Source organism: Myotis myotis, unplaced genomic scaffold, assembly GCF_014108235.1.
Source record: "Myotis myotis isolate mMyoMyo1 unplaced genomic scaffold, mMyoMyo1.p scaffold_m19_p_2, whole genome shotgun sequence".
Taxonomy (NCBI): domain Eukaryota; kingdom Metazoa; phylum Chordata; class Mammalia; order Chiroptera; family Vespertilionidae; genus Myotis; species Myotis myotis.
In genome coordinates, this window is record NW_023416324.1 from 209,027,206 (window position 1) to 209,054,944 (window position 27,739).

Below are 27,739 nucleotides of genomic sequence, written 5' to 3' on the forward strand. Positions count from 1 at the left end.
CTGTGGGGAAAGACGTGGACAGTGCAGTGAGCTCAGGAGACAGGTCCCACCAAAGCGTTACCTCGGTGTCCAATCAGCTCATCCCCCCGGAGCCAGCACCACGCTGCGGATCGAGGCTCTCGCTGCCCCGAACTGATGGATCAGCCTACCGCCCGTGGTGGTGGTGGTGAAGTTTCTGGCTGTTTCCCCCTCCCATTGCCCACCTCCATCAGGGTGTCCCAGCAACCTCACTCATCAGCCACTGCCCTGGCCGGGACCCCTGGCTCTGCTTCAGAAACCCCAGTCCAGGCTAAGTCTGGGGGACCGTTCAAGGTCAGACTTGGAGCCCAGGAACCAGGCTCAGAAGTCCTCATCCTGGGGGAGGCCAGGCATGTCACCTTTAGGACAGGGCTGGGGGCACACAGGTCACCCCTCGGAACAAGGCTGAGGGGTCTCAGGTCACCCCTTAGGACAGAGATGAGGAGCTCAGGACAGGGCCAGTGGAGGCTCAGGTCACCCCATCGGCAGAGGAGCCTGCTGGTCCTGGGAAGTGAGTGTGGATCCTGGGAAGAGGGTGCATGTCTCCGAGACCCCGACTGGCCCTGGAGTCACAGGACAGCCCCGAGCCAACCGGTTGCCGACGACCATCAGGCCCGACCTCCCTCCAGTCCCACGGGCCCTGCTCTGCAGAGACTGAGCGTCCACTGTCGGGTGAGTTTATTCCTACAAAATATGGCAGGCTCTGCTCAGCCAGTGTCCAGTGCACAGGAGCAGGGTCACAGCAAGGCCCCTGGGGACAGACCCCCCTTGGTACACAGACGGTGCTGGACCCCAAGGGCCAGTGGGGGCGAAGGGCCACCATGTGGAGAGACTCAGGACCATGCAGGGGTCCAAGGAGGAAGGACAGTGTTGTCCAAGCTAGGATGTCCCGTGTCCCCCTGGAATGGAAGGTGGTGCCCGGGGTGCTCTGTCCTGGAGGATGGGGCCATGATCCCCCAGGGCAAGGCTGAGAGGCCACAGCCTGCCCACTGCCTGCCTGCCCACAGGCGCCAGGGGCAGCAGCCTGGCGGGGAGGGCGGGGCATCGGGAGGGCAGGGCGGCCTCAGAAGCCCTTGTCGATGCTCAGGGTGCGGCGGGTGACGTGCTCCAGCTCCCCGGACACGTAGTCGGCCATGCTGATGCGGTAGTGCGCCAGCATCTTCAGCATCAGCCGCAGGTTCAGCCACCACTGCTCCCGGGGCATGCGGTGCCTGGGGCCGGGCGGGACCGGGGTCAGGGCACCTCCTTGGCCAGAGCCCGACCCGGGACCACACCCCCTCCTCTGAACCCTGGACCCTGCCCAGCCCCCGACATGAGTGGCCCCTGGCAGTGGTGGCCCTCCGGGGCCTGCACCCAGGACGGGCTCAGCTCCAGGGGCAGAGTGGGAAGCCTATGCATTCGGACCTGACAGTCTGGCTGGCACACCCCAGCCCTCCCCTGTCCCAGCACACCAGCCCGGGAAGTCAGGGCCCGGGGTCCACCCTCACTTCGGAGGGACTCACTCAAAGTCAGTGTCCTTCTTGAGCTCGGTGACAGGGCTGAAGGCCACCGCCTTCTTCTTAAGGCCAATCACGCAGGCCGAGTCGGGGGCGTTGGCGAACACCCGCCCTGTGGACACAGGCATGTGCTGCAGCCACCCCCAGGGCCTGGCCGAGGCGCAGTCCGCCGAGCCGCCACCCTACGTACCGTTGCGGTAGACGGCCCGAAGCTTCTCAGACATCCAGAGCATGGCCTTCACCCCCAGCTTGGTCCCGTAGTTCCGGTCGAATGGGGTTGGAGCCCCGCCCTGCAGACACAGTGGGTGAGACTACCGGCCAGCAGGGACGAGAGCCAGCCGAGGCAGGCCTAGTCCCCGCAAGTCCCAAAACTTGGCCCCGCTGTGACCTCAGGTGAGCTCTCACACAATACCCCCTGCCTGCAGCACCCCTGTCCCTCTTCCACCTCAAATCTGGCCTAAAAGCCACTTCGAGAGGCCAAGGCAGTGGGCTAACTAGTCACCAGATGGGATGACTCTGGGACTATGCATGTGGCAGCAGATAGGTCCCCGTGAGCCAGGAACCCCCAGGAGAGAGCAGCCTCGGGGTACACACAGCCCTCACATTGGGCTGGGAAACCCCACAGCTCCAGCTCCTTGCGGGCCGCTAGGAGGCTAATGCAGGGTGAGGATATGGCATGGAGGTGACCACAGGGGCCCTGGCCCTGGCCCTTCCTAGCTAGTGGGGAGGCCTCAGCAGACAGGAGCATGGTCTCCCCACCTGAAGATGATGAGCACTTTGCCAGAGGGGTGAGGACGAAGCAGCCAATGACCTGCTCCACAACAATGTGCGTAAAGGAAGGTCTCATGCTGCTGTGTCCTGACCCCTCGCCCAGGTGCAGAGGGAGGCAGGGGGCCAGGGGCCGCGCTCCCCACGCCCTACCTGCTGCAGGTGGCCCAGGACATTGGTCCTGCAGTCGAAAATGCCCTTCCCCTCGGAGGAGTAGAGGTTGTACAGGAACTCCGTGGTGTAGTGATCGTGGCATTTCTCGTTTCTGGGGAGAGGAAGAGGGGGCCTGAGTGAAGTGGGGGCCGGCTCAGGCCTCGCTCACTGCTGAGCCTGCTGAGCCAGGCCACAGGCCCCTGGGAACGCTGACCCCACCCACCCCTCTCCAAGGCCACCTCCACCTTGCTGACCCACAGCCAGGGTCTGGAAGCACCTGCCTCGCGAGGCTTGGGCCGACCCTCCCCCTGCCGGGGCCCAGGCCCACCCGCGGCCTCACCGCAGCACCAGGCCCCTCTGGATCTCCGTCTTCATCTTCTCCGTCATGTGCTCCACATTGGCCTGCAGGAGTGAGTGACACAGTGAGCCGGGGCTGGGGCAGCAGCCATCACTGCCCCCGCTGCAGCCAGAAGGCAGGCTGTCTGGGCAGGAATATTCCAGGCTGACTGACAGCTAGAGCCAACGTGACCAGGGGTGATGGGGGGGCCCAGGGGCCTGCAGGTGGCAGAGGGCACTGAGAGGTATCGGTTGGGCCATGAGGCCACGGTAGCCACAACATGGACACAAAGTGGGATACGCAGGAGGAAAGGGGTGCAGGGTCTCAGGCCAGGCCCCCTCACAGGCAGTGAGCCCCGCCTGGCCGGGCCCAGCCTCTGCACCAGGAGGGGACCTGCTCAGCCCCACGGAGGGAGGAGGCTGAGGCTCAGCTCACCTTTAAGTCTTGGATGTTAAAAGGGTCCTCGAAGATGTAGGCGGCGTCGGCCCCCACGGCGATGCCGGTCACGGTGGCCAGGTAGCCACAGTAGCCGCCCATAGTCTCCACGATGAACACCCGGCGCTTGGTCCCCGAGGCCGACTGCTTTATTCGGTCACAGCTCTGGAGGGCCAGGGGTGGTCAGGGTCCTCCCCAGTGGGCAGCTGGGACCCGCTATGCTGCGGAGACCAGGTCTCTCCCCAAAGCTGACTGAGGGTCACAGGAGGCCAGGGCAGTCCCACGCCCCACGTGCCCCGGGGACGACAGGAGCGCCACTGGCTTCTACTCGGTGAGGCCAGGGACTCGCTAAGAGGTCTTCCCTGACCTGCAAGCGGGGTCACTGCGGCCGGTGTAGGTCACTGCGAACTGTGGCCTTGGATGCCAAGGATAATGTGACACAATAACCCTAACTCGGAACAGTTCAGCGTGTGAAAGAGAACTGTAACGTTAAATAGAGAATCGAGCAAAAGGAAATAAAACACCTAGGTTCCTGGGGTCTGGACCAGGAGGCCCTCCCTACCTCCATGGCGGCGTTGACGGCGGTGTCGGAGCCCAGGCTGAAGTCTGTACCGGGCACGTTGTTGCTGATGGTGGCTGGGATGACGCACATGACGATGCACAGCTCCTCATAGGAGCCGCGCGCCTCCACCAGCTGCAGCACCCCCTCGTAGGCCTGTGGGGGGCGGGGGCGCAGGACCAGAGAGGCTGGGCTGGGGCAGGGGACGGGCCCCACCCAGGAGCTCTGCAGCCCCTTGGGCCAGGGAAGTGGGGCCCAGGGAGGACAGGAAGGAGGCCGACAGGGCCTGCCCCGACCCCGTCCACTCCCTGCAGTCTGCAGGGGGCTCGGGCTCCTCCGGGGAAAGCAAGAACGTCTGCCAGTCACGAGGGCTGCCAGCACCCGGGTCACACAGCGGTGCCCACTGCTCAAAGTCCACCCAAGACCACCCCGTGCACGGCCACCACACAGGCCGCCTGCCCAGAGCGCCCCACCCCCACCTCAGGGGCCAGATGTGAACTGCTCCCTGTCCTTCAGCCAGAGCTGCCCTGCTCCTCCCCCTGCCCTGCTCCCCCCACCCCAGCGCCTGGGCTGCCAGCTTTCATCTGAACTGCGAAGCCCTAAGAGAAGGCAAAAACCCTCCCCAAACCAAGACCCTGCCAAGAACCTCCCTGCACACGGGGTTCCTGGAAGGGCCACCTCAGCACCCCAGGCAGCACCCCTGCGGTGGCCTCACCTCGAAGCCTCCGATGACCAGCAGGGCGTGGATGTTGTACTTGCGAATGTTTTCCACGATTTTCTCCATGTAGCTCTTGGGCAGCGTCCTGCAGTGGGAGACAGTGAGACGAACTCGGTGTCTGCACAGACCGCCAGGCCGGAAGTGCACACACTGCACTGACCTGCACCTGACCTGGTTACAGGCGGAAGCAGAGGCTCAGTGCCTGAGGCATATGGGGCACGGGGCCCGCCAGTGCCCCTGCCAGGCACTTGTCAGGTGATGGAGGAGCCCCTCCCCGCTGTGGCCTAAGTGAGCTCTTAGCAGACGTGGGGCTGCCCAGCAGCTTTCCCCTGCGCAGGTGACCCAGGTGAGCCCTCAGCCAGGAAGCCCAGGCCGGAGGCTCGCAGCGGTTCTCAACCTGTGGGTCGCGACACCTTTGGCGGTCAAACGACCCTTTCACAGGGTTCGCCTAAGACCATCCTGCATATCAAATATTTATATTACGATTCATAACAGTAGCAACATTACAGTTATGAAGTAGCAACGAGAATAAATTTATGGTTGGGTCACAACATGAGGAACTGTATTGAAAGGGCCAGAAGGTTGAGAACCACTGCACAGCATGCCCTGGCAGGTCACCAGCCAGAGGGGGACCTAGCCCAGGGCCCAGGGTGGGTTTCCCCTTGCAGCCCCCATTCTCCCCGCTGAGCTTACACCCTGGATCGCCCAGCCGCCCATGGCAACCAGCTGCCAGTCACTTACCTCTTGGTGCCCAGCATGGAGCCTCCACGCCCCAGCCAGCCAGCCACATCGTGCCAGCCCACCTCTTGCACCTGCAGGAGGGAGGCACAGCTTCAAGGGGACAGGCCAGAGGTGCTCGCGGATTCCATCTCAGGTGACGGACCTGTGCCCAGGGGCAGCATGCCCACAGGGGAACAGAGCAGGGTCCCGGGAGCCTGGCCCAGGCAGCCAGCCTGGACCCATTCCCCCTCCCTGGGAGCTCGCCTCTCGCCCTCATCCTCTGATCTGTCTTTTTCATTGGCCTGAGTTGGCCAATCCCTGCGTTTCGGCATCCAGAGCCCCTGGTTTGTTTGTAAGCAAGCTGGGGGGGGAGGGGGCGGAGGGAGGTAAAAATCAGCCAATTACCAGGACACCCACCACCTGGCACCTACCTGACCCTTGGCCAGGCCTTCAAAGCCGTCGTGCACCACATACACCGTGTGACCCTGGGAAATGCCGGAACGCACCGCCGAGCGCACGGCCGCGTTCATGCCAGCCGCCGGGGCCCCCACGTTCAGGATGGCCAGGGAGAACTGGGTCTTTGGAGAAGGGGACAGAGACAAGAGCATGAGCTTGGGCTGGGAGAGACGGCTGACCACACAAAAGTCAACGAGAGGCACCAGGCCCCCCAGGAGTGACAAGGATCTGTCCTCAGGGCGCCACGAGCTGCTGATGAGCAAAAAGGCCGCAGTGCAGGTCGCGCTCAGAACCTGCAGGCCTGGCCACAGGCATTAGCAGGATGTGGTCACTACGGGGCTAGCGCCCCTGTGGTGGCAGCAGGACGGGTTCAGGCCAGAGTCCACTCCTGCCCGAAGCCTCGGCTATCACCCCACACTCAGGGGTCAGCACCAGCACCTCAAAGTCCTTGGTGAGTGGTACAGAAGCAGAGAGAAAGGCCACATTAAGTACAAAGAAGCAGGTGACACTACTCGGGCTAATTTAACCTGATCTAGCCAAAATAGTATCACCTCAACCTGGAATCGATGTAAGAAATTACTAACAGCCGAAACCGGTTTGGCTCAGTGGATAGAGCGTCGGCCTGAGAAATGAAAGGTCCTAGGTTCTATTCCGGTCAAGGGCACATGCCCAGGTTGTGGGCTCAATCCCCAGTGGGGGGTTTGCAGGAGGCAGCCGATCAATGATTCCTCTCTCGTCACTGATGTTTCTATCTCTCCCTCTTCCTTCCTCTCTGAAATCAATAAAAATATATTTTAAAAAAACAAAACACAAATGTTTTATAAAAAAAAAAAAAAAAAAGGAAGAAATTACTGACAGGCTATTTCACATCCATCTCCCACACCGTCCTGGGAACGCGGCCTCATGCCCAGTGCTCTGTGGCCACATGTGGCCAGGGCTTCGCCAGGCAGTGCGGCTCCAGTGGCCCTGGTAGCATCCCGTTGCCCCAGAGCGGGGCACACCCCAGCCAGTTCCAGGAGGGGACTGCAGCCCCCTCTGCTGTGTGGGGCCTGCAGAGATGGACCGGGAAAGGAGACGCGGAGAGGGTGAGGCGCTCCCCAGGCTAGACACACTCTGCAGGGGTGCCCTCAAATCGGTGACATTAGTGACAACGGCCACAGCATTTACCAACCCCACGGCCTCTGCCGAGAGGCAGCTGCCACTCCCTGTGTCGGCCCCCCATGGCCGAGGCTCCCAGGGCAGCAGATCCAGGACCCCACCCTCCAACACTGTGTTAAGGGGACCCTGTCCTTGCCCCCCAGGACTTCAGAAACAAGTCCTGCTGTCATCCTCATCTTGAGGAGAGGCCATTCCCCCGGTTTGTAGTTGTCTTGAAGGGGCTCATGAATGTCGGATCGCTTTTCTCCTGAGCTAAGTCTACGGGCCTGACTTAATTTCTTGCAACTGTCTGGTAAGCAACTGGCCACCATAATCCCCAGGCCCGGACACTGGCTGTCTGACATCTGCTGGTCCAGCAGAGGCCGAGCCTGACCCTCCCAGCTCACAGTTCAGACCCCACACAGGAGGGAGGGGCCCAGCCCAGCTGAGTCAGCTCGGAGCTCTGCTCCCCATGGGCAGACCCTGACCCCGCAGGCTCTGCCGCTCACACCACCTCACCTTCTCTTTGGAGACCTTCTGGTGTGCAAGCAGCTTGTAAATGTTCCAATTGTTCTCAAAGCTCCTGGAACAAAAGCCGGCCATGCACCATGAAGCCCACACCCACAGCCCACTCCCAGCACCCAGCCACAGCCCATGGTGCACCCCACCTCCTCTCTCTTGTTGCCCCAAACCTGGGCCGGATGCCATCACTGGACGGTGGAACACCCCATAAAACACGCAATGCCTCTCAGCTAAGCCAGGACCCACATCCAACCTGCCCGGAGTGGGCAGCTCCAGCCCACCCCACCCCACAGCCTGCCTGCTTCCCTCCGCAGGGACCACTGAGGCCCCGTGGCTAACTGCAGACTGCTCGGCCACACACGCGTGGGAGGAAGGGTCTCAGGCGATGCAGAGGCCATCTCTACAGCCCTGATGTCCCGCATGTCAGGGGCTGGCTGTGTGCAAGCTGCCAGGAGTCTGCGTGGGGCGAGCCCATGCGGCTCTCACCTGCCACGGAGCTGGATGGCCTCGTCAAACCTCTTCTCATCCATGGCCTTCTGCACCTCCTTGGTCTTAAAGAAAAGGACAAGCACAGACTGCAGGAGGAGCCTGGAGCATACACAGCCGCACCTGGCTCGGTGGGCCTGCCCCAGGCCTGCCCAGCGGCGGTCACTGCCAAGGCCAGCAATCAGGAAAGCTGGCCGAGGCCAAGCGGGCCCTACCTGGCCTGGCCAATGGTCCTCCCTGGCCACCCTCGCTCCTCCTCAGCCCCTGGGGCCCCAAAGGCCTTGGGAATGGAGGGTGAGGCCCGTCTGGCCCCCAGGCCCACAGCCAATGCCCAGCCTGCTCAGCAGCAGAGCTGGTGGAAATCATGGCAGGACGTTCTTTCAAGAGAAGCCTCAGGGAGGCCCAGTCTCCCACTCATGTGCCCTCTCACCCCACCCTCCCCTGGCTGCAGGGCCCCCCAAACCTGTGGAGCCAGGGCGAGATCCCCACACCCACCCGCTCAGCCTCTCTGCTCTCACCTCCCACTCTCTCTTCCAGTGGCCCCCGCTCCAGCCACGTCGAATGTCCCCACCCCGTCTGCCAGAATTTACCCAGTGGCTCCGGCCACCCGCTCCTCCTCCCTCCCATCTTTGCCCCGAATGCCTACCCCAACCACCCAGTTTGCAAGGTGGGTCCACGGCCGCTGGCTCTGGGAAGCTAAGTGACCCCAGCTTAGCTCCCCCCCTCTCAGGGCTCGTCCCACGCTGGGGACATGCTCATTCCCCTCCCCTGAGGCCCGCTTGGGGGGGATGGGGCGCACACCCAGACGGCCGGGACATGTGACACATGAGGAGGCGAGGCTGGGAAGGGGCTGTGCGGGCAGCCTGCTGGAGCCCTGAGAGGCCTGGAAGGACAGGTAGCTCTGGGGGGAGGGGAGCGCCAGAGAGACCCCAGGCCGTATACTCACCACCTGCACGCACTCCATGAGGGGCAGCCGCACAGACTGGTTCCCTGACAGGCTGACCACGCAGGCCGGGGTGTCAGGTGTGCCCTCCAGCAGCGCCATCACTGCCTCCATGCCCATCTTGCTGCTCTGAGGGGGAGGAGTGGGGCTCAGGCAGGTGCAGCCCACCCTCAGAGTGCACACACACACACACACACGCACACAGACACAGGCATGTGCACACATGCACAGATACCAGCATGTGCACACACACATGCACATACATGTACATGCAGGCTCGCTTGGCCCTTCTCCGCTCTGAGGGCCACACTGAGCCAGCCCCCACACCATGTACAAACCCTCAATTATCAGAGCTCTCCGCCAAAACACACACTGGCCAAAGCTTCTAGAACAAATGGCGACAAACAGTGACTTAGTATGACCACCATTCACAACAGCCCATCCAGACACTGCTTCACGGGGTCTCACAGAGCTCTGCTAGGAGGGTGTGGCCCTGCCCCTCAAGGCTGAAGTGACACCACTCGCCCACGGCCACTCAGCCTGGTGGGAAGGGCGAGGGCTGGAGCCAGGTTTTCAGGGCTCTTTCTACCATGACGAGGTTTCTGATGGGGCTCCTTTATGTCAGGGCTTTCCTGTGTGCATGTATATGATGAATGCGGGCTGGTGGGCTGGGCCAGCTAAACCACGTAGGGGCTGTCCTCCGTGGGGACAAATCACAAATGCAGGTCCTGGCAACAGGGACAGACAGGTTTGCAAGAAAGCGAGGCTGAGCTCTGCTCAGTGAGAATGGCAGGCCGGTCCCGCCTCCTGCTGCTCCCGCAGACAGAGCCCGGGTCTCTGGATTTCTGCACGACTTGGGAGCAAGTCTCCACCTGCGCGGGTTTGCTTTAGTAACAGCCACAGAAGAAAGTGCCTGTCCCCCTCAGAGCACCACACTATAGCTCGTTCGGGAAGACTGGGGTTCCCTGAGCTCAGGCGTCTCCCCTGTAACTCGACACAGTGTGCGTGCAGGTGTCACCCTGAAGAACTGGCCTAGGGACCAGTGAACAATGCCGCTGCTCTGGCTGCGAGAACAAACTGCCCTTCGCCTCTGACCCAGGCATCTCGCTCGTGTCTCCCACAGGCTCCCACGAAACAGCAGCCGGCCTGCTCTCCTGCAAGCCGGGGAGGCCCCAGACCCACCCTGGCCATCTCTGCTGCCCAGGCTTGGTGGAGGGTCGGCGCCTGGCCCTTATGTCCCAGACCCCTCAGGAGACTGTCCTGAGTGTCCCCCAGGCCTCACACAGAGTGCAGAGGTGCCTGGCCAGGTGGGCAAGGCCCTCTGAGGCCAGTGTCCCCACTGCTCTGTGGGGGACTGAGGAGGCCATGGGCTGCTCAGGGCAGTAGAGCGGCCTCAGCTCTCCGAGGGTCAGAGCAGGTGATCCAGCCTCATGCCAGCACAGGGGCCCAACCCTCGCATACAGGCTCGTTACCACCCATGGGGCTGCCCCTGGCCAGGCCCTGTCTCCATCATCTACAACTAGATTCCCACTTTGCAGAGGACAAGAGGGGCCCAGCAGTAATCAGAATGACAATGGCACCCTCAGGCCAGAATCCAGCCCCCGCCCTCCCCCACCCCACTCCCCAGCGCCTCGGTGCCCCCCGGATAGGAACTCTGCTATGGGCTGGACTCGGAACCACCAGACTCGGACCCAGGAGGACCCTGCGCAGGCCTAGCCCCTGCCACCCTGCCCTCCTCTCCCAGGGACCTGCCACAGCCGTTCCCAGGAGGGCTGGGAGCTGCTGACTCATGGGGCAGGGACGGGCTGGCCAGGAGGCAAGGTCCCCACCCAGGTCTGCGTTTCCCCCTCACAGAGAAACGGAGGGGCCACACCTCGGTCTCACCCATGAGCACTGGCACAGTGAGGAGATGCTCGCACACACCACACATGCACGCCCCCTCCGCCCCCATCACACAGGGACCAGAGCAAAGCCCCACCTACCAGGATGCGGTCGAAGGCCGAGGGGGTCCCTCCCCTCTGCACGTGGCCCAGCACGGTCACACGCGTGTCGAAGCCCAGCCTCTGGACCACCAGCTGCTCATTGGGAGAGAATAAGGGGGTCCCTGGGTTCGCTGCCCACCTCCACTGTCTCACCACCGACAGACCCCAAGCCCTGGTCCCTGCCCCTCCCCACCAGGCCTCAGGGATTCTGGCATGTCAGGGTCCCCAAAGAGCCAGCCCAGGGTTCATGCCCACAGATGTGTTGCTATGTACGTGTGTTTCTATGTGTGGATGTGTTTCTGGCTACACGAGTGTGTGTTTCTCTGTATACGTTTCCATGTGAGTGTGTGGGTGTTATTTCCATATACAGGGTGTATTGTATGTCTGTGTGTGTGTTTCCATGTGAGTGTCTGGATGTGTTTCCGTGTATGTGTGTTTGTGTTACCCGTGTGAGCGTGTGGACATGGAGTCCCAGGCGGGCCTGGCCTGCAGGGAATATGTCTGAATGAAGGCTGCTGCTGGTTGGTGACGGCCAGGCCCAGGCAAGGGAAATGGCCTTCGGCCTTAAGAGCAGAGGTCAGTGGAAAGCAGCCAGTGGGTGGGGGCGCCCAACAGGTGTGGGGGAAACCTTGGCCTCTGGGGCCAGGGCTTCTTAGGGGGCCCAGGCACCCCCCACACACATCTGTTGTCACTGAGGAAGCCCTCCAGGAGGGGAAGGAACCCAGCAGATGCTTGGGGACAGAGATAAAGGGAGCCCGACCAGCTGAGCCCCACCCCTCTCCCACCCACACGATCCAGGCCGCTCTGGGGCCCCTCCTGCACTCACGTCCTTCACGTAGCGGGAGGTGATGGGCTTCCCGTTGCGGTCGATGGCGCCCTCGGCGATGATGATGATGTTCAGCCGGGACCCTCGGCTTCGGGTCTGGGTCAGAGACATCCGGAGCTCAGCAACCTCAGACACCTGTCCCGACACCCACCCTCCCGGGGGTCCACACCGCAGGGACCACCCCCCGGTGAGGAGGGGCCGACAGGGACCCTGTGGCCCTCCTGAAGGTGGAGAGAAGCAGGTGGGGGGTCCTTGCCACAGGCTTGGGAATTGGGGGGCAGCAAGGGAAGAAGGGGGATGAGGCAAGTGATACAAGTGAGCACGCCCTTCCCACTCACTTGGCCGAGCCTCTCGCACATGCAGTTCTCCCAGCCGTCCTCAGGGGGCGCCTCGGGGATGAACAGCCAGTCGGCCCCAGAGGCCAGGGCGGATACCAGGGCCAGGTACCTAGAGGAGCGGAGGGGCCACCTGCTCAGGGCTGGACCCAGCACCCCGGGCCCCAGACCCGCGTCTCCTGAGCCTCACCTCCTTTGTCCTCCCTGCATCCAACCCCAGAGACAGACTCCCACCCCCCAGGGCACACCCAGTGTTAGATGAGCACCTGCCCTGTGCCAGGGGCCATGGAGGCACCACACCCTGGCTCCTGCTCCCCGTCGCCCCTGCACCCCCAGATGGCAGGACCCCCTTACCCGCAATGCCGCCCCATCACCTCCAGCACAAACGTCCTCTGGTGGCTGTGGGCACCGAACAGAGCGAAAGGTCAGTGTCGAGCCTCTGGGAGCTGAGCTGCACGGCCCGCCTCACAGGCCAGCAGAACCAGCCTCCCTCGAACCCAGGGGCCAAGCCACGCTCCAGCAGACCAGCTCCCCTAAGGAGTGCCCGGCGACACTGGACACCAGAGCAGCAGGACCGACCACTCTCCTTATTCCCATGGTGGTCACGTGTCTGAGCAAAATGTGGCCTTGGGTTCCTGACCCGCCTTCGTGCTGGTTTTCACTGACCTCTGCTCCGAGGGCTGAAGGCCATTTCCCCTGCCCTGGTCTGGCCGTCACTGGCCAGCGGCAGTCGGATGACCCCCCTGGGGATGTGCCAATCCCCAGGGCCCCTGCTGACCCTGCAGAGGGCGGCCTCGCCCCTCCCAGGAGGACAGGATCCCCAGCCTGGCCTCCTCGCTTGCCCGCCTGGCAGCCTGGCCGGGCCAGTGGGGGCTGGGGGCCTCGCTCACCTCTGGGCAGTGGTGGTGATGGCGTCAATGACCTCCATGATGCGGTGCAGGGCCGAGTCCGTGCCGATGGTCATGTCGGTGCCACAGAAGTCATTGTCGATGGAGCCCACCAGCCCAGCGATGTTCAGGTGGGAGTAGGTCTGAGCCGTGCTCTCTGAGATCTTGCCTGCGGAGGAGCAGCGGAGGCCAGCTGAGGCCCCACTGGCCACGATGGGGGCAAGAAACCCCACCTCTCACCCCCGTCCACCAGGCAGTGTAGCCCAGGAAGGTGCCCAGGCTCAGCTCCCCCTACCCAGGTCCTGCAGTGGGACTCCTAAGAGGGGAGGGGCCACTGAACCCCTAATGCTGTGTAGACTCATCACCCCGAGCAGGAGACCTCCAGGGCAGTCTTAGGGTGACCGCACCCCACTTCCAGGCTCCACACAAGCGGCACAGACTGAACTCCAAGCGGGCTTTCCAACTGGCAACCTTGCAGCTATGTGTCTTAAGGTGTTAACAAACGTTAACTCTTACACTTCTGCAAACTATGACAACGTCCGTAACCCATGTCCGGAATCAATTACAGACAAGACTTGTCCACACAACATGGGATGAGTCAGCCTGGGACTGCTGTCCACCCTGCCTGGGGGTCCCTGATGCTGGGCTCCAGGGGCTGCGGCTCAAACACTGACCTCACTACCAGCCAAACCCAGCCGACAGCTTCTGCAGCTGCCCAGGGTCATCTGACCTTGGGCTGGGCCAGGCCCACTCCTCCGGCCAGCAGCCAGGCAGCGTCTCCCCGCCTCCCCTCGTCCTGCCTATCCCACTGCCACCAGCAGCGAGGCAGGCACTGAGGCCTCCGAGCCGCACCCTCCCACCCCCACCCCGCCCAACTCCCCTCCCAGCCGCCTCTGGCCGCTGACCCACCTTCCTTCACCAGCTCCTCCAGCAGGCTGCCCCACTCGCTGCGGAAGATGTTGGCGCCCGTGAGGCTGCCATCCCCACCTATGACGCACAAGTTGGTGATGCCGCGATGGACCAGGTTGTAAGCGGCTGCCAGGCGTCCCTCCCGCGTGGTGAAGGCCTTGCAGCGGGCACTGCCGATGATGGTGCCACCCTGTGCAAAGGAGACGGGAGCCTTGACCAACAAGGCAGCAGAAGGGACCTGTAGTGGGGTGTGGGGGGGCTGGTGGACCCTGCAGAACTGAGAGGGTGAAGTCCAGGGCCTCCTCCAGAAGCCTGGGCTGGCGTCCCCCTCCCCGGGCCTTCCTCCTGGAACATACCAGGAGGAGGAGAATATCCACCTGCCAGTCTTGGGAAGTTCAAAAAGGGTAACCAAGTGAGCAGGCCCCCTGCCCACTGCGCCCACCGACCCATTTGTGGCTCGTGATAATGACTGGCCACTTGAATACGCCGGTGCCACCAGCTGGCCTGGGGTAAACAGGTGACAAGGCCTGCACCCCTGTCCCAGCTCTGTGGGAGGACGAGGGTCTCCCCACAGAGACATGATTCCAAAACCACCACTCCTAGGAGTCCTGGCCCAGCAAGGTGCCCGCCCCTGCCCAGTCAGCTGGAGGGAAACCTGGGCCTTGGCCACTGGGCGGGTCAGAGTGGTGACGAAGGGGAGGCTACTCAGATGCCGCGCCAGGCCTTGTCCAGCGTCCCCTCCTCCCTGCACCCTTGGCTGGAGCTGAGAGTGAACTCTTGTGGTGGAGGCGCCCCAGGGCCATTGCCACTCCACAACCCACGGCAGCCAGACGACTTGGTGAGCCTGAGCCAGCCCCTGGGGGACGGGGACGCTTCTGTGCATAGTCTCTGTGTGCGTCTGCGTGTCTGTCTCTCTGTGTCTGTGTGCGCGCACACGTGCTCACAGGTGGAAAGGGCTCACGGCAGGCCTTACCAGCTGGATGATGTTAGAGACGCTGAGCCAGTTGGCTGGCTTGATGTTCTCGCCTCCTTCCACGAGGCCCTCGTAGCCCTGAAACCGAGGAGCACAGGCATGAGACAGGCACCCACAGCAGCCGGACAGCACCCTTGTCCACGAGCAGGGGGCTGGGAACCCGGCCAACACTCCATCTGGCAGGAAGCAGGATCCTGGGTCCTGACCACAAGGCCCCAGGGCCTTGGATGATGAAGCTGGGGGTGGCCAACAGTCGAGGGGAGAGGCCAGGGCACCAGGTGGGCCTCCCGGAACCTCTGCAGGGCTGAGAAGCTACTTGTTAGAGTGTGACTCACAGGGCAATGCGCTCCCATCACAGGTGGCCCACCTGGTGAGGGCCCAGCAGCGCTCTGCCCTTCCAAGACCACCCCTCCCGGAGGAACCCGCTGTCCTGCCTCCTCCGGGCATCAATTAGATGTAGAAGTGACAGCAGCGTCTGCTCTGTGTGTCTGGCTCTCACTCAACCTGGCGTCTCCGAGGCCCCGCATCGCCGTGCACAGCCGTGTCTCAGCTCGCTCTGTGCCCCAGGCCACTGTGTGTGCCCCAGTCATGGTCCGCCCACCGATGACGGACATGGGGAAGGTCTCCAGCTTAAGGCTATTAGAAGTGAGGCTGCTAAGGACGCACACATCTCCTGCGAGAGGGCTCCTGAGAGCTGGGTGCCTGAGCAGCTACCAGAGGCTCGTGTGGCGCCTGCTGTGCTGTGCTGACCTCCTCACCCGCCAGCCACACCAACGGGCTTCTGGGTGCTCCAGCCCTCAGTGCCGGCCGTGCTCGTCTTCATCCCGGGGTCTGCATGTGGGCCCCTGCAGTTGGTTGTGTGTTAAATTTCCCTAGTGACCACTTACTGTTTTTCTTTTAAAAAAAAATGTTTTTATTGATTTTTAGAGAAAGAGAGGGAGAGAGAAATAGAAACATTGATAAAAGAGCATCAATTGGCTGCCTCCTGCATGCCCCCTACTAGGGATCAAGCCTGCAATCCAGGCATGTGCCCTGATTGGGAATCGAACCAGTGACCTCTTGGTGCATGAGTCAAGGGCTGATGCTCAACCACTGAGCCACACCGGCCAGGCCACTTGCTGTTTGTCTATGACATAAGCCACTGATCGTCTGGACCACGTCTGTGAGAAGTGCTTGGTCAAGTGCCCTGTCGGTTTTCTGTCACATGACTACTCCTTCCTTATCAGTAGGAGTTCTAGATACAATCTGGATAGAGGACAGGGGCATTTTATAAATGGTGAAAAGACAGGGTACCACCATGCTGAGATGAGCAGGGCCGCCTCCTCCAGGCAGTCCTCCAGTCCCTCCACTGAAGTAGTAGATGAGCCACTGCCCCTGTTTGAGGCTAGAGCCCAGCTTGGCTCTGGGCATCTACCTCCCCTCTGCCTCCTCCCTTTAGCTGTCCCACCTTGTTCTGTCACCTATGCCTACAGGGTCCTGGGCAGCAAGGCCCCGAAGGCAGTCTGGGGCAAATGCTCCCACCCCTGGGGGTGGAGGTGGAACACTACACAGGAAAGAGAACAGGGAAGTCCCAGGTAGGAATATTTCTTCAACTCAGGACATAACAGGTTCCCTCACCAGCCCCACAGCCCAGCCGGAGTTTTGCAGGGCAGTTGCCCATTCTTCCAGGAACCAAAATTAGGGGAAGGTTCACAGGGCCACAAGAGGAGTGAGACCCCCAGGCTGGGGACCACCAAGCTACCTTCCATGGCTTAGGCCAGGCTATGTCCTTCCTTTCCTTCCCTTCCTTCCCTCCCCAACCCTTTGGTCAGGAATTTGGCCACAAGGATATGAGCCAGCCCTGCCACCACCAACCCAGCACAGAAAAACAGGAAAATGACCTGAAAAGCCACAGCAGGCACTGCCTGGAGCAAGCAGCTACAAAACAGGCAGGTCTCAGTCTGCAAAACCCAGGGTCAGGCACAGAGCCCAAGCACAGCGCCAGCCTGGCCCCTGGCCACTGCACACCAGCTCGAATCCAAGTCCCACACACACAGCTCTGCTGGAGCTGAGACAGCGGCAATCGATCGTGGTTCCCAGGCCTCGGAATCAGACTGGGAACGGGACTTGTACCACCAGCTTTCCTGGCTCTGCACCTTGCAGACGGTAGATCGTGGGCTTCCCAGCCTTCAAACCATGCGCCTGGGCTAAGATGGCGTGAACAACAGGAACTGAGCAGGCGGCTCCGTATGGTTAGCCTGGGCTACGCTCAGCATGGCCGTCTCAGAGCAGGTGGACTTCTCCTAGGGCAGCTGGCTGCCCCCACAACATCCATTCTAAGAGACCTGGGAGGAAGTTTCAGGCGTCTTTTGGGGTAGCCCTGTAAGTTCCAGAATGCCACTTCTGCTGAATTCAGAAGGTAGAGGACAGAGATGACAGCTTCCGGTCAAGATGGCGGCAAAGGCAAATGCGGTCCTCGCCTCCTCCCACAACCACAGCAAAATTACAACCAAACGACAGAGCCACCATCATTCAGAACTGCCTGAAACCCAGCTGAACAGAAGTCCTACAATTAAGGATATAGAGAAAAAGCCACATCAAGACTGGTAGGAGGGGTGGAGATGCTGAATGCTGGTCCCACACCCAGATGTGGAGGCTGAAAATCAGGAGGGTGCCCTGGCTGGCTTGCTCAGTGGTTAGAGCAGCAGCTCAAAAGGCACCAGTACATACGGGGGATGGGGGTGAGGAGACTGAATTGTCCATCCAGGGCTGGACAAAGGCAGCTTTCTCCACGGCAGAAGTGCTGGCAGAAGCCATTGTTCCTTTGCTGAGCCCCCTGACCACAGAGCCAGCAGACAGGCAGCATATCTGAGTCTCCATCAACCTGGTTAACATTGTTCACCCCACCCTGGTGATTCCCTACGACCCCACCCCACCCAACTTTGGGGCCCTCTGAAGTCACTTCCAGTGACTTTTCCATACAAATGGCCTGTCTTGGCTCATGCTTCAGATTTCCTAAAATCTCTCAAACAAGCAGCATTTGGCCTAGGCATACTACTTGCTAAGTGGCCCCAGGCTAGGCACTAGCTACAGGCAGCCTTAGTGCACAGTTGGCCTCTCCCAAGCACCTCCAAGCCCAGCACAAGTAGCAGCCGTCTGCAGATTATTTTGTAACTCAAGCTGGGGGTTCCCAAGCAGGACATGGGCAGTGGCTGACCTTGGCCTGACCTCCCAGGCAGCCCCAAGCTAGCGCACACAGTGGACAGCTTCAGACCACATCAAAGCACCACCCAACCACCTCCACAAGTACAGACTCAGCAGACAATAATATTGTGACAACTACGTATGGTGTCAGATGGGTCGCTTTACCAGGGTGGTCATTTCATAGGTTATATAAATGTCTAATCACTCCTGCTCTACACCTGGAACTAATATAATATTGTATATCAATTGTAATTGAAAATTTTTTTAAAAAATTATTTACAAAGAAGTCTCACAGACACAACCCTCCTCTTCTAGCCTTGGAACCTTCTAAAATGTCTCTCTCACCCAGCCAACGTGGCTCAGTGGTTGAGCATAACCTATGAACCAGAGGTCACGATTCGATTCCAGTCAGGCCACATGCCCAGGTTGTGGGCTCAATCCCGGGTGGGACGTGCAGGAGGCAGCCGATCAATGATTCTCTCTCATCACTGATGTTTCTATCTCTCTATCCCTCTCCCTTCCTCTCTGAAATCAATAAAAATATTTTTAAAATAAAATGTCTCTTGCACACCTCCACCCACTTAGTGTCACTTCTCCCTTCCCCACCGCCAGGGCAGGCGTCCAGGCAGCCCAGAGCTGGCTGCAGGCCAAGTGCACTGCTGGCAGCTCTCCTGTGTCAACTCTGAGCCCACGGGTCCAGTTTGGACTCCTGGGTGAATAAAAGCCATTCCTGTTCACGGAGCCCTGCTCGCTGTCGGCTGGGAAAAGTGCTTTAACGCACAGCACTGCATTAGCTTTGTGCCTCCACATCCCCACAAAGAATGAACGGGTACCCTCACGTAACAGAAGAAGAGACTGAGGGCCAAGGAGGTGAAGGAACACATCTGTCACAGGCGGGCAGCCTCAGGCAGGGCTTGGACCCACCTGTCCCTGTCTGGAGGCCACAACCCGAGGCCCCTCCCAAGAGCCTCCCCTGTCCCCCGGAAGACTCTAGACCAGCGGTTCTCAACCTGTGGGTCGCGACCCCTTTGGCGGTCGAACGACCCTTTCACAGGGGTCACCTAAGACCATCCTGCATATCAGATATTTACATGACGATTCATCACAGTAGCAACATGACAGTGATGAAGTAGCAACGAAAATAATGTTATGGTTGGGTCACAACATGAGGAACTGTATTGAAAGGGCCAGAAGGTTGAGAACCACTGCTCTAGACCATCATCAGGGCATGGGCCCCACCTGCCCAGCAGCTGAGACTCTGAGGAGACCTGCTTCCCAAAGACAACCTGAGGCTTTGCAGGGTCCCAGCCCCCAAGTCCTGGGCTGAGGGTCGGAGCCCTGCAGGAGGCAGGGGCCTACAAATAACTGTTCATTCATTCATGCGGCCGGAGCTGGGTGTGGCCCGGCGCAACCTGGGACCAGGGGAAGGGGCAGGGACAGCCCACAGGGGAAGAGGGAGGCATCAGGAGAGCAGAGAGGCTGGGGTTCGCTTCTGGTTGCCTAAACAGTGAAAACAAAATAACACAGCGCCTCCAGAAAACCACAAGACAATGGAGGAATTCCTCCGTGTGTGCCTGTGAGCTCGTCAGCCCCAAATGTGACACAGGCATTGGGGGCGGGGGCATGAGGCAAAGGGGGCACCAATTTGGTGAGAACAAAAGAGAACATCACTCTGCCACTTGTCCAAGGGGGCTGTTTGCTGTCGTTACCTGGGTGATCCACACAGCGTTTGTGTGTAAGGGGTACGGGGGTGCTGGAGGGAGGAGGGGGACCGGGCTGGAGGATGACAGGTGGCAGCTGAGCTCCCCGGCCTCACAGGAGGAGGACAGCAGCTCTATGCCCTCCTATCTCCCGGGACATGGCCCACGTCACAAGCACCCAGACTGGGGGGAAGGCTCCTCACCCCACCCCAGAGCAGGGGCCGGGTCCCTCCCATTCTGACTCTTCATCACCCTCCCCTCCCTCTAGGCCTGAGCCTCGAGTTGAACAAGTGACCACTGTGAGACAGGGAGGTGTCCCCCACCCTCCCCCCCACTCCCCGCTGAGCACAAAGCCCCACCAGTGTGGGGCCCGGACCCCACCGGCCTTACCTCGTAGATGAGGAAGACCTTGGCTCCCACGTAGATGCCCATTCGCGTCACGGCCCTGACAGCGGCATTCATACCTGGGAGGGAGTCGGGGGGGACACAGTCAGTGGAGATGCACGGGTGTCAGGGCCCGGGACCACCCTCTTCAGGGGGCACCGAGCTGGAGTGGGAGGTCCAGCTCCAGGTCTCAGGGTGAACCCGTCATTGTAGCTGTAGCGCATTCAGAAATAAGCTGCCCAGAGTTAAGCCAGGAAACTCCCCATCGGGCCTCACGCAGCCTGAGTGTGGGCACCAGGCGTGTGCAAACATCCCAACCCTTCAGGCCTCATCCAGCCCCTGCTCCCCCGCAACCTCCACTATGACATGACCCGGGGGGCAGCTCAGGAGCACCCTGAGCATCAGCCCCTGCCCCAGGCCCCGAGGGTGGGCTCCGTGAAACAGGAAGAGGGCAGCGACCCCAGGGCATGGGGTGTTGGGGGGTCGGCAGCCTCAGGCAGTGTGGCTGAGCAGGCTGGCACTCCGGCCCTCCTGCCCGCACACACACTGGGGAGCTGCCAGGCTGGGGTGGCCACCCCTCTTCCCTGTCCCCGTAGCCTCACCCTTGTGCCTAGCAACTCCCCTGCAGATTAGGTCCCTGGAAAGGGACATTCATGGTGCTGGAGGAGGCAGCACGTGGGGTGCCCCGAGCCCAGAGGAGCCTCAGCCCCCTTCCCTCACAACCGATTCCAAGACCCACACAGGGCAGAGGTGTCCACCTGCGGCCCCTCCACAAGGTGCAGCCTGAACGAAGCCCTCATGGGAGGCCCCTCGCGAGACAGAGCACCAGGAGTGGGCCTGCGTGATGGTCTCCCTTCCATGCTTTGAGGGCACTTTGGGGCCTTGCCCAGGGGACAGGCCTCCAGGTGGCCAGACAGCCAGGACTGTAGCTGCCACAGGCCGGGAGCATGCCAGGTTAGCTACCCCAGCCAGTGGCCCCAGTGTGGGCATCCTGAGTGGGCCCAGCCCCCACACTGACCAAAACCTTCTTTACCGAGAGTGCATGCTGCAAGACACCTGTGGCTCTGAAAAAAGAGGCAGGCAGGGACCCTATGTCTTCAGAGAGAAAGAAAGAATGATGGCCAGGGCCCTGGCCTGTGTGGTTCAGTGGGTAGTGTCGGCCCACAGACCGAAGGGTCTCGTGTTCAATTCCTGGTCAACGGCGGGTACCTGGGTGGCAGGTTCCATCCCCTGCCCCGTCAGGGCCCACACTGGAGGCAACCAATCGACGTGTCTCTCTCACATGCATGTTTCTCCCCTCCCTCCCTTTCTTCCACTCTCTCTAAAAATTAATGGGAAAAACATTCTCAGGAGGGAATTAACAACAACAAAAAGGAATGGTCACCACCCAGGGTCCCGCCCTCTGACTCTGCGTCCAGGGCCAGATCACAGGAGACCCGTGCTTGGTCTCCCCAAGGACCTCCCTGCTCCTCCCCGCTAACCCTCCCCCCCACCCCGCCTTTGTCCCTGGCACCGAGCCAGAGCACATGGGCTCACCCTGTGGTCTGACCCTAAGCTTTCAAAAGCCCTTTCCCTGGAGGCCACGCAAATGCCCGCATGGCCAGGCCCCCCAGGCAACCCCCCCGCCTTCCTGGTCCCTGAAGTCATGGAGGCTGGTGGTGCCCATCTGCTCGGGCATCCTGCAGGGGCACCATGGCTTCCAGGGTCCCGACACCATGTGTGGTCCACATGGTGACTCCAAGATGAGGGCTCCCAACCTTTACCCTGTCACACCCATCTCCCTGGTCTCCGGGTCTCCAGCCCGGGAGGCAGGGCCCAGGGGAGCGAGCAGCAATGCGACAACGTGAGGGGGCCTCACAGCACGTCAGGAGGACCCAGTGGACAGGCAGGGCCCCTGCAGGCTCAGGACTCCAGGCTCCTACAGCAGCAGAAAGGCATGTGCCCCATCCCGTCTACAGATGAGAAGCTCGGGTCTCCGGGGGAGGGTGGGGACCGGCCAGAGCCCCAGCAGATGGGGGCACCAACCCCTCCATGGGCACAGTGAGCCGCCCTGTGTCCACCCACAGCAAAGGCTCCCACGGCCCCACATCCAGTGCCCAGGGCTCCTGGCATGGGGCACCCAGACGCCAGGGCAGGCAGACCACAGAGACCACACTCGCAGTTTCCACACTGGGGTGAAGTCAGAGAACCCCAATTCTGAAGAAACTGTGAATGTCTCATGTGCCCCAAATGCATGGAACTAGGATAGCAGAGGCTGAAGTTGGGGGCAGGAGCCAGGGGGCACCCCCCTGCCCAGATAGCTGGGGTGCCCCAGGAACCTGGATCAGAAGTTGCAGCTGAGGTCGGGGGGTTTGAGGGCTGCAGGCTCCCCTGGCCCCCTGCCTTCTCGGGTGGGGTGGGGGACACTGAGGAAGATGAGACAGCAGTAAAGCTTCCTGCCCTCGCCCCCAACCCCGCCCCAGGGGGCCCTGAGCTGGCAGCAGGTGGTTCACTCTAGGCTATCTGCCTCTCCCAGCCACCTTGCTGGTGAGGCCGCTGTGCGCCCATTGCAGGCTCAAGGTCCAAGCCCCACCTCTGCCAGGCAGGAGGGGGCCAGCAGCCGGGACAGGGTGAGGAGAGCGGGTGGGGGTGGGAGTCAGTGGCCAGGGACTCAGCCCACCGTACAACCCAGATGTCTTCCCAGTCGCCCACCCCTGACTTGGCCAGCAGCTGGACAGGCCAGCCCGGGGCCAACGCCATCTCACTGGCCAGCCCGGCAGACACAAGAGAGCCCAGCGTTAGGGTAACATTTTCAGCCCTCAGAGGTGAAAACCAGACAATGTTAAATGAAAACTCTCGACTGTCAGCCCAGAACCGGATGCCATGGAGACGGCAGCCCGAGGGCATGGATTATCTGGTACACCTCACTGTACGTAGCCTTCTTAAAAGGCATTTTAAATGACCCTTTAATCTGCTTTTTGTCCTCAAAATAAGCCGTGGGCCAGTGAGAAGAGTGGGCAGGCGAGTAGCTGGGTGTGCCGGCTGAAGGGGCATGCGACCCACACCCCACGCCCCACGCCCGTCCGAGAGGGCCAGGGAGGCGCATCCCATGACTTCCTGTTGGAGGAAGTCCACGATGTAACCAGAGTGACTTGGTCCCAGTCAGCTCCCAGCGTACAAGAGTGCGATCATGAGACGCTGCCGGGCTCAGCAGGACACTACAGGTGACAGGTAACAGGTGACATGTAGACACAGAGCCCGGCTGGGACATACGAGATGGAGGGGACTTGGGGAGCGAAATCTTCACCTGCAAGTATAGGACATCCATGTCCTACTGGTCACCAGAAAGAGGCAGGTCCTGACTGTTCTTTAGGGGCTGGGCGGCGGTGCCCCACTGGGGGCGACCGAGGGGTGGAAGGGTGGACAAGCCGGGCTATTTTACAAGTCTCTAGTTCCTTCTGCAAAGTCCTCTGATATCTGAACAACTGACACTTCCTGTGGTCACAGGACAGAGAGGTCCCTGAGCGGGCAGAGGACGCCACTTCCAGGCTGACTGGAGGGAACCTGCCAGGCGGCCTGTTTCCAAAAGGAGAAACCGAGGCCCAAGGGAAGTGCTTGGGCCGGGCCACAGGGCTGGTCAACGTCGGCTCAACCAGGACCCAGCTCTGGCCCTTCGCTCCGTGAGGTTGGCTGGTTTGCACACATTCCGACCAATGCAGACTGTAGCACCTGGGAGGTAAGTTTCATCCACCCCAGCTGCTGTCAGCCCAGCGCCCACAAGGGAGGCCACACAGAGGACAAAGGAGGACAGGCCGAGAGGGCGTACATGGGACCCAGGAAGGCAGACACCTTCTTCCCGGGATTTGCAGAGCCCGAAACTGGGGGCGTCTGTGCAGTCCTCCTCCGTGCAGCTCCAACCAGAAACCATGGCTACCACCTGCAAGTTGGAGAGAGCACACAGGAGAGGCGTGGAGGCTGCCAGGGCTCTGGGGGAGAGGCGACACTTGCAGAGAAAAGCACGAGGCCAGGAGCAGGTGCACTGACAGCCACACTCCAGCCGTGTCCAGGAAGCGCTGCCCGTTCTGTGTGAGGCACCAGGGCCACAACTAAGACTTTACACCCTGATCTAAATGCATGTCGTTTATCCTGCCAATCCCCTTGGGTGCTGTTGTCTCCACTGCGCAGACAGAAGCCCGGGGTGGAGACCGCTCTGCCTGCAAGAGCCATGGGAGTTGGGGGCCTCCCGGGCCTCTGTGCCTGTCTGGCGAGGTGGGTCCTGCCCTCTCAGGGTGTGTCCTTTCTCGTAGTCTAATCTCACAGGATGATGCTTCCCCAAGGCCACCCTCCAAGCCCGCTCACCCCAGCCCAGCCTCACTCGTCAGGCTCTAGGGAGGAACCGGCAGCAAGTGCTCTGGCCATGAGGGGCCATGGACGTGCAGGCACGCTGAGTGCCAGCCAAGCCAGGCCCTGAGGGTTCAACCTGAACCTGCAGGAGGGCCCCTGGCAGGCAGGGACACAGACAGAGGCCAATTCGTTCTGCCTTCCCTGGCTGGTGAACGCCTCTTCCCCGTTCTGAGTGGGGAATGGGGAGTTGGGGGCCTGAGGAAGGGATGGAGGTGTGTGTCTGCACTCGAATCTGGAGGGAGACCGGTCACGCCCACTGTGCAGCTTGAGGGTGCTGGCTCTATCCCTTGCAGTCCTGCTCCTGGTCTCCTTAAGGCCTCTCCTGAAGTTCAGGCTGTATTCCCGGCTGTGGTGGCTCAGTGGATTGAGCATCGTCCCATGGACCAAGAGGTCCCAGGTACGATTCCCAGCCAGGGCACATGCCCGGGTTGCGGGCTTCATCCCCAGTAGGGGGTGTCCAGGAGGCAGCCAGTCAATGATTCTCTCTCATCATTGATGTTTCTATTCCTCTCTCCCTTCCTCTCTAAAATCAATAAAAACATATATTTTTTTAAAGTTCAGGGTTCAGCACAACAGGTGCCAAACTGGCCATCCCAGGTCAGAGGCGCTGAAAAGCAGTAGTCAGGGCAAGACCAGGCTGCCAGGAGGGGGGCTGCTGGGATAGACACCCCCCACCCCCCAGGCAGGGCACCAGCTCAGCTCTGCCAGGCCCCAACCGAAGGACCTTGGCAGGCCACCACCCTGGGCTTCCCCTGTTCAGGGGTGAGAACAAGTCTGAGCTAAAGGAAACTCCCTAAGCCCCAGACAGCGCACCTCCCCAAGGTACCCTCTTCCTCACTAGGCCTCAAAAGGAGAGCGAGGAGCTGTTCTGGGTAGGCATGCCACCCCACGCCTGCCAGCCCGGATGGATGGATGGGGAGTGGTGGGCGGGCGTCAGAGCCGCCCTGGAGGCCTTGGTTGGGGGAATGGAAATGTCCCCAGGTCGCGGTTCAGGAACCAGGAAGAGCCCGGCTTTCAAGGTACGCGGGCACCTGCACAGCTCAGCACGGCCTTCAGGGAAACAGGCCTGAAAGGCGCCGCCGGGAAGGGGCGCGGGGTCTCCAGGTCGGCAGGAGGGGCGACAGCGGCCAGTCCTGCGCCGGCCCCGCGCCCTGTCCCCAGGCCACGCCGGCGCACGGACACACCTCCGGCGGGCGCGCAAGGAGGGGGCGGAGCGCGGAAGCCGTGGCGCGCGGCACGTACGCGGGCGACCGGGCGCGCCCGGGAGGCTGGGGGACCGGAGGCCCCGCGCGGACACGGGGAGCCGCTGACCCCAGGTCCCGGGAAGGGTGGCGGGTGCGCGCGGAGGGGCCCGGCGACAGGGGGACGCCCCCGCCCGCCGCCCCGCGCCAGGTCCCGCTCCCCGCCTACCTTGCGCGTCGCCGCCGCTGGTCAGCACCCCGATGGCCTTGCCGGCCCCGCACATCCGCAGCTTCTCCAGGTCCACGGTGGCCATGGCGGCGCCGAGACTGCTGGCTCGCTCTCCGCCCTCACGGCTCGCTCTCCCCGGCCCCGCCTCCGCCCCGTGCGGGCCCCGCCCCCGTGTGAGGTCACCGCTGCCCACGCCGGTGGAGCCGCCGAGGAAGGCGTCCAGCGCCCCCGCTCGGAATGCGGACGCAGCTGTCCCCAGGGTGCACGCCGGCACCTGAACCCCCAGCAACACACTAGCCAGAGCCCCGCTCGTGGGGATCTGCAACCTTGGAGAACCGCGGTCCTAAACCGGTTCCACCTCACCCAGGTGTCCGCGTATTGAAGGTCTATCCCAGTGATGGCGAACCTTTTGAGCTCGGCGTGTCAGCATTTTCAAAAACCCTAACTTAACTCTGGTGCCGTGCCACATATAGAAATTTTTTGATATTTGCAACCATAGTAAAACAAAGACTTATATTTTTGATATTTATTTTATATATTTAAATGCCATTTAACAAAGAAAAATCAACCAAAAAAATGAGTTCGCGTGTCACCTCTGACACGCGTGTCATAGGTTCGCCATCACTGGTCTAGTCCATAACCATCCAGGTGCTGTTAAACCCAAGCCCTAGAGCTTGCCAAGGCGTTAGAAACAGCCTGACCTTAGCACAGCCGGACATACACACATTTGTCCTCTTTTTACATATGTTCTCCCTTCTCTCTAGATACAGGGCGGGGCAAAAGTAGGTTTACAGTTGTTCCTATGGAAAATAATACAATAATTAATAAGACATAATACAAGAATAAACTCTGTTTTGCATACTCACAAATGTAAACCTATTTTTGCCCAACCCTGTGTATATTCTCTAAATATATACACACACATACTTTTTCCTAATAAGTAGATAGACTAAGTATATACACCTCTCTGTTTCTGTATGTATGTATGTACATATAAATATATATACACATACTTTTTCTTTATACATACATAGGAAGATAGGCTATATACACCTCTATATATGTGTGTGTATATATACACACAGCCTATGTGTGCATAGATAAATATTATATATTTAAATAAATGAATGTAATGTAATACTTATCTATGTTTACCCATCAGGCTTGTGCTGTCATTCTTTTTTTTAAAATATACATTTTTATTGATTTCAGAGAGGAAGGGAGAGGGAAAGAGAGATAGAAACATCCATGAGGAGAGAGAATCATGGATCAGCTGCCCCCTGCACGCACCACACTGGGGATCGAGCCCACAACCCAGGCATGTGCCCTGACCGGGAATCGAACCCTGACCCCCTGGTTCACAGGTCGACGCTCAACCGCTGAGCTACGCCGGCCAGGCAGCTGTCATTCTTACTGACTGGATAATGCCCCAGTCTGTGGCTATAACATCATTTCTCAAAACGTTCCTTGAATACTGGACGTTTACTCATTTTCAAAGTCTTATTCGCTTATTCTGGCAGTGCCCGCCAGTGGTCCCTGTGCCCAGCTCTGGTCAGCCTGGGCTCTGCACTGTCAACAGAACATACCGGCCTGGGGACAAGGTCTGGATTGGAGGTGGAAAGTGAACAGGTAACTCCACAGCCCCAGCCAGTTTGGCGCAGTGGGTAGATCGTCAGCCTGTGGACGGAAGGGTCTGGGTTCAATTCTGGTCAAGGGCGCAGACCTCAGTTGCAGGCTCCTCCCCAGCCAGGGCCCTGGTGCAGGCTCGTGCAGGAGGCAACCAATCGATATGTTCCTCTCACATCGGTATTTCTCTCTGTCCTTCCCTCTCTTCCACTCTCTCTAAATATCAATGGAAAAATATCCTCTGGTGAGGATTAAAAAAAAAAAGTAACTCCACAAAAGTGGACGGTTGGTCACAAAGGAACTGTGCCCTGCAGCGATGGCGATGGTGAGGAGGCTGCGGCCAGAAGGCAGGAGGCTCCTGGGCCTGGGGAGCAGCTGCCCCGTCACTTAGGG

The 27,739-nt window shown here is 60.6% G+C and overlaps 1 protein-coding gene across 1 annotated transcript; it reads right to left on the bottom strand.

The window, feature by feature from the left end:
• Positions 1–678: 678 nt before the first annotated feature.
• Positions 679–25,877, bottom strand: PFKL (phosphofructokinase, liver type). The gene is made up of 22 exons (XM_036349623.1): positions 25,721–25,877; positions 19,934–20,007; positions 14,661–14,738; positions 13,688–13,877; positions 12,782–12,947; positions 12,246–12,290; positions 11,895–12,003; positions 11,557–11,652; positions 10,731–10,823; positions 8,752–8,877; positions 7,806–7,870; positions 7,317–7,380; positions 5,636–5,782; positions 5,226–5,296; positions 4,482–4,569; positions 3,770–3,922; positions 3,208–3,372; positions 2,776–2,837; positions 2,436–2,547; positions 1,705–1,804; positions 1,521–1,626; positions 679–1,229 (listed from the first exon to the last, which is right to left on the bottom strand). Exons 1-22 carry the CDS (start codon positions 25,803–25,805, stop codon positions 1,082–1,084), a joined length of 2,343 nt encoding a protein of 780 aa, XP_036205516.1. The 5' UTR covers positions 25,806–25,877; the 3' UTR covers positions 679–1,081.
• Between the last annotated feature and the right edge of the window lie 1,862 nt (positions 25,878–27,739).

Excerpts from the sequence above, each read along its gene's own strand:
- PFKL (XM_036349623.1), bottom strand. The coding sequence starts at position 25,805 with ATGGCCACCGTGGACCTGGAGAAGCTGCGGATGTGCGGGGCCGGCAAG. Across the intron at positions 11,653-11,894 it reads TGTGCGAGAGGCTCGGCCAA|ACCCGAAGCCGAGGGTCCCG; the intron begins GTGAGTGGGAAG and ends TCTCTGACCCAG. Across the intron at positions 2,548-2,775 it reads CAGAGGGGCCTGGTGCTGCG|AAACGAGAAATGCCACGATC; the intron begins GTGAGGCCGCGG and ends TCCTCTCCCCAG.